This window comes from Poecilia mexicana, unplaced genomic scaffold (assembly GCF_051168715.1).
Source record: "Poecilia mexicana isolate PSO_F unplaced genomic scaffold, ASM5116871v1 scaffold_12, whole genome shotgun sequence".
In the NCBI taxonomy this organism is placed as follows: domain Eukaryota; kingdom Metazoa; phylum Chordata; class Actinopteri; order Cyprinodontiformes; family Poeciliidae; genus Poecilia; species Poecilia mexicana.
The window spans coordinates 19251240-19259137 of record NW_028263381.1 but is presented as its reverse complement, the minus strand read 5'-3'; the positions used below and the strand labels follow the sequence as shown (position 1 = coordinate 19259137).

Here is a 7898-nt window from a genome sequence, read left to right as displayed (position 1 = left end):
TGTTCATCAACATTATCGGTTTTCTGGTATGTACTCCTACATCAGCTCTGCTTCTTTTCAAGTATCTGCTTTGTCTTCTGAAATTCCTATTCAACTGTGGCAGATGTTCACTTGAACGGCACCAGGTTCTTCTGGAGCCCTATTTCTATTTTCCTCTCTACTGTTGCTACATAAATGCTCAGTGTAAGGAATTTGTCTAAAGCACAAAACCCAGACAACGCTCGCAATTGTTCGTTGACGTTACATGCTTGTCCAGAAGCGGTGCGGCAAGTCAATGACTTGATGCAATCTTCTGGGTTTTCTTTAGAAACATTTTTGACCTATTTGTCTTTGTTTTTTTGTTTTGTTTTTTTTAAGTTACAACATAGTTGTAGATTTACAAGTGGAGTTCTACTGCAGACAGCGAAACAAGTTGGAATGAAGCAAGATAAAAAAAATAATAATAATAATTCCAAAGTCATGACTAACAAGTTCAAGACCACGCTGTGTTTTGCTTTGAACACATTCTTGCATGTGTACCTTTAGACCTACACTAATTCAAACTTGACATCTGATTCAATTTATTTCAAATCAGGTTAACACATGCTCTCTCTGGGTTATTTACACAAAAAGAACCCCCATTTGTCTTGAAAACTGAGTTGAAAATATTTTGAGCTTGGTTTTAGTTTTTTTTTTTTTTTCTCTTTTATTCCCAAAACTATGTTGTCATCGGAGAAGGATTCCATAAAAGGAAAGCTCTCAGTATGTGCAGCCCATTAGACGGCCTTGTGAAGGCGGGACACAAAAAACAAAAGTAGCTGCAGTCGATTGGTTGATCTATAGCTTCAGGCGGGTGTGATGTCACAGAGCACGCTCCTTTTTAATCCCAAAACCCAAAACACAGACCTCAGACACAACACAGACAGCCTGACTGCGCACTCACCTTTATTTTCACTGTTTCACTCACCTGAGAAACTACATGTTATCGTATGATATGTGAGTATATCATTATACGCTTAAAATTGCAATCACATTGTTGGTTAGACGCTTGTCTTTCCTTGCATGGACGGCTTATGTTCTTACTTTGCTATTTGCTTTTTCAGTTGCAGATCAAGCCGACTCAGCTCAAAGCCCTTCTTCCTAAAGAACAGAAAAACAGTGTAAATCTGCAGCGGGACAATGAGTAGCTTAAGGTAAGTTACTATTTTCACTTTCAGATATCAGGCATAATATTAAGACCACGAGAAGTGAGAATAATTTTGTCATAGTGGTATACAGATGCACATAAAAACAAGTGACTATTTTGACTGACAGTTAATGAAGACAAATGTAGGAATTTGAGCTAGGTTAACTAAAAACTAATAGCGATTGCGAGGTAAATAGGTCAGGGCGTTTGCAAACTGTAGCTGTTGTGTTGCAGTGTCTGTCAGAAGGGGCCCAGGGAAGGAACTGCAGTGAACCTGCGACAGGGTCACAGCCAAGACACGTTGATGGATGTGAAGTGAAAAATGTGATGAATCACATTTTCGCCTACATTATGTAGATTATCTGGGTGTGTATGTGTGTGCTTGTGTCTTGCCTGGGGATAAATGGCACAAGAATTCACTTTGGCAAGAAGACGAGTGTGCAGAGGTTGTAAGGTTGCGTTGAGTAAAGTTTTGCTGGGAAAATGCAGCTCCTGATATAACTGGATGCTACTTTGTTGCCTACCTAAATACCTATATGTTAATACCTGTGTTTTCTTAAAGCAAAATATTGCACCTTGCAACACAGCTAAATAGCTTAAACAGCATAATAATTAGCTTGAGGTCTTAATTTGGGCCCCAAATTTTAATCCACTTACAAGTTCACTCCATTAATGCCCCACATTGCAAATTTGTGTTAGCGTGATGGTGCAACAGCACAACATTGGGGCTCTAGTGCTGCCCATGCCTTCTTGGGCAGGGCGATCAGCACATTATTAGACATGTGGTCGTTTTCTTATGCCTGATCATGATTCTCTTTGCTGGCATTCACACAAATATGATTATGCTGAAAATCATGCTGCCATATTTATAATCATGGTTGTTTTGAACCTTCTCAGAGTTCTTCACCCCCATCCCGTCGCCAAACCAGACAAACTGTCAGTGAACCCTGGTCAGCACCAGCCTCTTCATCAGCCACCGATCATGGCACCTCTGAAAGTAACGCAGCGATTTTATCCACCAAAAGACTACCAACGAAGAGCCAGCCTTCGCTTTGCACATCTGTCCTCCTCTCCACCCTCGTCATACGTGCCTACATCGCCCCGGAGCTGCTTCCGCAAGTACAGCTTCAGCGCGCACAAGAAACGTGTCATATTTGCAGATGAGGTGGGACGGGCGCTGACCGTTGAGCATGTATTCACCACCGAGCCCCCGTCCCCGCCCCCTGCTCCAGCAACAAACCCCTGTCCACGCCCCTTGGAAGGCCCACAAAATCCTACAAACAGAAATGGATCGCTTACGCCCAAGTTTCGCCTGGGCTTCCCTCAGCCTGCAAAGGACTCTGACGCACTTATTGCTTGCCTGCAAGAGAAATGTGTACAAATGAAGAGCTGCAGCATTTCAGACAACACCTTGATTGGTGAAGTGTGCGTTTTCCATAGCTGCCCAAAAAGCACTGTCAATATGAAAATGACTTTTGATTCATGGATCACCCTCAAAGACATTCCCTGTAAATTCCTGGAGCAGAGGCGAGTCAATGGCCTTGACGTAGACGTGTTTTTCTTTGAAGCATGCTTGCCCCAAATTACAGACAAAATAGAGCGGATTGAGTTCTGCTTCACATCCAGCCCAGGGCTCAGCTCTGTGGTGCACCGGGATGACAACATGGGGCAGAATTACAAAGTCCTGAGGGAAAAAGCCGGGTCAAGTCCAAGCAAAGACTATACAAAGCAGTTTTACCCCACGCTTTCAAAGTACCAGCCACCTGTTTATCCACAGTTTTCTTCTTATCTCCGAAACTGTGAGAATCTGACATACCTCCACAGTCATCTGCTAAGCAGTGGATTTAGGTCTGCAATCCGTGCACCACTGTGTTGGATGGCGTAAAACATCCAATATGGTGGCATGTCAGCACAAATATGATTCTGGATAAAGAATACCCTGTTGTAATGTGAATGATGTATTATTAAATTATTAAATTATTTTTATTTTTTCAACTTCTGCTGAAGTGAGTTTTTTTTTTTCAACTAAAAATAAATGTGTTTGTGTAAAATCTTATTAGCAAATACATTCAAGAAAGCAGTGTGTCTTATCTACATTGGATCAGATTCCTGCTGTGTATCCATTTGTTGAGTCAGGCATACCAGACAGAGATGGGTCAACAAAGCAAAAAGGATCTTCTGGGAAACACTTTGGATTGAAGAGTATGTCCCAGACACTCCCTTGGCTTCAACATTCTTGGAATCGTTACATATTGTACCATAGACAACTGGTTTGACAAATTTGAGACAGTACGTACTTTGCTTTTGCACGGACTTGTTTTATGGGGAAGGGTGGAGTCAGTACAAAACATCTTAACAACTACAGTGAGAAAGTTCTCGCTACTCTAGTTTCATTTCCACCCAGGTCACACTTTTTTTTTCTTGACTCTTAGTTCCTTGTGGCTGCTGCTGTCCTATTTCAACCTAAGTGAAAGTTTACAGGCTTGTGGTATCAGTTGAAATGTTGTATTAGATCTGTTTACAGTTACCTGATCCTTTTCGCATTTTGTCATTTGTTTTAAGAGAAATGATGCATGGTATTCATTTTTTTTTCCTAATAAAAATCTGAAAAGTGAGGCATATATTTTTGTTCAGCACAACGGAGATAATACTTCAAATGCAGCTGCAAGGCTGTTGGTATGTTTCTCTCAGCTTTGCACATCTAAATAAATTGCCTATTCTTATGCAAAATCCTATCCAAACTAGCTTCAGCTCAGATGTGACAAAGAGAGCGTGAACATCTTTTCCATAATCTTTTGTAACATCTCACAGTTTTTCTTCTGTAATTGCTCTATGTTTAAGCTTACTCCATCTTCCCATCATCTCTGACCAGCTTCACTGTTACTGCAGAAAAAAAAAAAAAAAAAAAAAAACCTGCATTCCCACTGCATCATTCCATCACCTCCAGATGCAGTGTCACTTTTCTACCGTAGACCGGTATTCCTTTCCATCCATCTATTCTCAAACACACTTATCCTTTCAGGGTCAATGGTGTCACAGGACAACACAGAGACAAACAGGACAAACATGCACAAAGACATTCACACCTAAGGAGAATTTAGAGAGACCAATTAACCTGACAGTCCCGTTTTTGGACTGTGGGAGGAAGCCGGAGTAGTCAGTTCTAAATTCCCTCCACTGGCTCCCCGTAGCAAGTGGAAAGGGAGCCAGTGGAAAATAGACTTTTAGTATTTTATTTACTGAACTGCTTAGCACCACAATACATAAAAAATCTGCTGTTGTTGCATCAACCTTCCAGACCTCTCAGAACATAAAAGCAAGTAAAGAATTTAAAAAATCACATTATTTTCATTAACATTCCACAATGAGGTACTTTTTTGAGTTATTTTTAACATATGACTCTAATAAAACACAGAATTTTGTGGATGCAAATGTGACAAAAGGAGAAAAAGATCAAGGTTTATTGTAAGGCATTCCACCTGCACCCTACTTAACCCAACCCTAATACCTTATTGCTAAAGGAGAATGTGTGAAATGCATTCATGTAGCCATTCCCATGCAGTTGGTTTCATTCAACATTAGGGTTTCATGAAATGTTTTCCAAAACAGATACAAATAGGACAGGCTGGATTTAGGTTGCTGGGTGTTATGAAAGGGAGGGTTCTCAAAAGTTATATAATTTTTCTTTTTAAAACAAATTAATTCAAGCAGAAAGTTAAAGCCCATTTAAGAATCAGAAAGCATTGCTATTACATACACCTACATGCAAACTGAAAACAAAACAGATAAGGAAGAGAAACCTTGTGGACTGTCCCAGGGGAACCCCAGAGCAACAAATCCAGGAACATTAGACAGCATCAGTAAACACAAGCACTCTGGAGTGTTCACTGTATTGCTGTCAAGCAATTTAAACTGGTGATTAATCACCACAATTTTTTGTAGTTAACCATGATTAATTGGAGATTTTGGTGCAAGCTGATTTATTTGGTAGACTCATTACATTTTACTCACATCAGTGATTTTTTCAATTATGCTCCCTACAACTGCATATCCAAAATAATTCAAAAATATCAGAAAACAGTGCTCTGAATTCTTGAATTCTCGTATTTGAGAGTAAAACATTAGTTAGCATCCAGCTCAGGCGTCTGGCTACGAAAACACATTTCCTACAACCAGTTGTGAAGCGTCGGAAGATACATTCACTCTCACGTTTTATTTGTATCTGCCAAATTATATATGAGCTAAATTAGCACCGTTTATTAGCATGTGGTATTGCTAATCGAATTGATGTGCTCAAACGTCACAGTAGGGTAAAATTAAAATACCTAATCTGACATTGGCACGTCCGTAAGCTCAGAGGTGTGTGTTGTGCATGATCTGAGAATTTATATGGAAGCTTGTTTAGGTATAAGCAAAAGGTGTCAGCATACCTGTGGAGGAGCGCTGACAGGTTCTAACCAAGTCCTCTGGGTCTTATATAACAATAATTAAGAGTGATGTGGAACAAAGATAAAGATCAATTACCAACCTAACCAAAATGAAACCTACACCAGTCATAACACCTGTGTCTAAATGAAGCCTATTGATTCTTTTTTTTTTTTTTTTTTGTGGTTGTGTGGTGTTGTGCAAACACTGATCTGCTGAAACTCTAACCTCTAGGGAGTGTGGATCACTAAATCCTTTCATAACAGAAACCCAACTACATATCTCATGGACTGAGGAAATGTAGAGTCAGAGGAAAGGCTAATTAGAGGAAAGTAAGGAGTGATTCGATGTGAATTGTAAGGGAGTAGTCAAATATGACAAGCATGTGCTTCTCATTCAGCATGACATAATTTAAATATGTGCTCTAAACTGCAGTTTGGGGAATATTGTTATCCGCCAATAACATCCTGGAAATAAAAGGTAGAATTTGACTTTTAAGACTTGAACCTGAAATAGTAATACACAAGTAGATTGGATGAAATAATAGTGGAAAGCAAGATGCTACCTTGATCAAACCACCTACTCAGAGAATCATTCCTTAGCAGGCCTCTGGAGAGTTAGATAACATGCTGAGGAATCAACTATATTGGAGCAAGAAAATGATCTTACTGCCTCTTCAATACCTGTGCTGGATATTCTTGTTAAAAAATCTACCAAAAGGACATCGTCTGAAGTTAAAGATGCTGAGGAATTTAACTCAAAATCTGAGTTACTAAATTTGTTAGAATTGTTGTCCTGTGATATTGATTTCAACTGCAGTCTCAAGTGCTTTACTGCCTCTGATTGCTTTTCTTACTGGATTGCAGTTTTCCTCTCCCTGCTGAAGAAGTCCATAGCATAACACTGCTACTAGGACCCACTATGAGGATGGTGTGTAAAGGAGCTTTTCTTTTATTTTTCTGCCACACTATGATACTTTGCATGCAGTCCAGAATTATGTACACAAAAGTAGACTCTAGTTTATACTTGACTGTGTAGGGAAACATGTCAATGTATTTTATTTAGGGTATCAGAGTAAATGGAGCTAAACAAATGCATCAAAATCTACTTGGATTTTTATTTGTAAATTGTCTAAAACCTCTGTATCCTTTCCCTTCCGCTTCACCGTTGGGTAAAACCCTGTGTCGGTCTGCCGCTCGAACATTTGTGGTTTAAATGTGGAAAATAAAAAAAAATAAAAAAAAACAAATACATAAAATCAATAAATTGCAAGAATTATGAAGACAGCTTGGTTACGAAGATATCCCAGCAGCATATTTGTATGCAGTATCATCCATCTTTGCCAGCATACACCCATACAATGAATTGGGATACAATCTGCAGAAAATTTTGTAAACACATGGAGTCTTTATAACTTAAAATATGTACATGCAATACGGTTCATATTTGTTAAAGAAGAAAATTTGTTTGAATTTTTCATAAATCAGTTTGGGTGTTGTACAGGAAAACTGATACCTATCAGCACTACTGGCACTTTTAGTTACCATAACAGCAAAATATGTACAAAGGGCGTAACTTGAGGAACTTTCAATAGTCTAGTATCACTTTTTTGTCAGTGTGTGTCACTCCTCTCATTTTATCTTTCTGCCAGCAGCAGCCTCAGCTGGACCACTGCCTGAAGTCGGCTACCAGCTGCCGAGCTTACGCATTGTCTGAAAAATGGGCTAAAGAGTGATTCAGTGGGCTGCAGGCTCAGCAACGAATCACAACGACCGAGCGGTGGGTTGCTAAAGTAGGTGACGCACTGCCAGGCTGAGAACATAACCAGGAATGAGGTCATCTTTGCCTGTTTGCCAAACAGGTTGGATGGTGACCAAAGTCTATGTGAATCTTCATTTCAGTTGCAGTTGCATAACCATCTTGTTTATGATTCAGATACTGGCACCATAATTAAAATTAATGAAACTTCTAAAGTTTGATGTCATTTTCACAGATAAAGGCTAAGCTGTTTTCAGTTATGCAGTAGGAATTTAATATCATTGCAAACGTTTTGTAACCAAGTCATGCTGCCAGGATGATGCAATCAATTGAAAAGCACCAGGACAGTTACATAAAGATTGGTTTAACATTTTGTCACTTTCCTAAAATAATGGCTAAAGCCATTTTTTGCCAAAAGTGTTTTTTTTTGTTGTTGTTGTTGCCAAAATCAGTTTTGGCAAAAAAAATAAAAAATACTAAGGTCATTGTAACAATTTATAGACCACTTTAAAGCAGAAAATGGAGGATTTGGGTAATGAAAAAGAAAACA

At 39.2% G+C, this 7898-nt stretch overlaps 1 protein-coding gene across 1 annotated transcript; it reads left to right on the top strand.

The window, feature by feature from the left end:
* The first annotated feature begins 711 nt into the window (after positions 1 to 711).
* Positions 712 to 3780, top strand: LOC106921616 (protein phosphatase 1 regulatory subunit 3B-like). The gene is made up of 3 exons (XM_014993406.2): positions 712 to 975; positions 1083 to 1172; positions 2063 to 3780. The coding sequence occupies exons 2-3, from the start codon at positions 1159 to 1161 to the stop codon at positions 3048 to 3050; spliced, it is 1002 nt and encodes a 333-aa protein (XP_014848892.2). The 5' UTR covers positions 712 to 975; positions 1083 to 1158; the 3' UTR covers positions 3051 to 3780.
* Positions 3781 to 7898: the final 4118 nt, after the last annotated feature.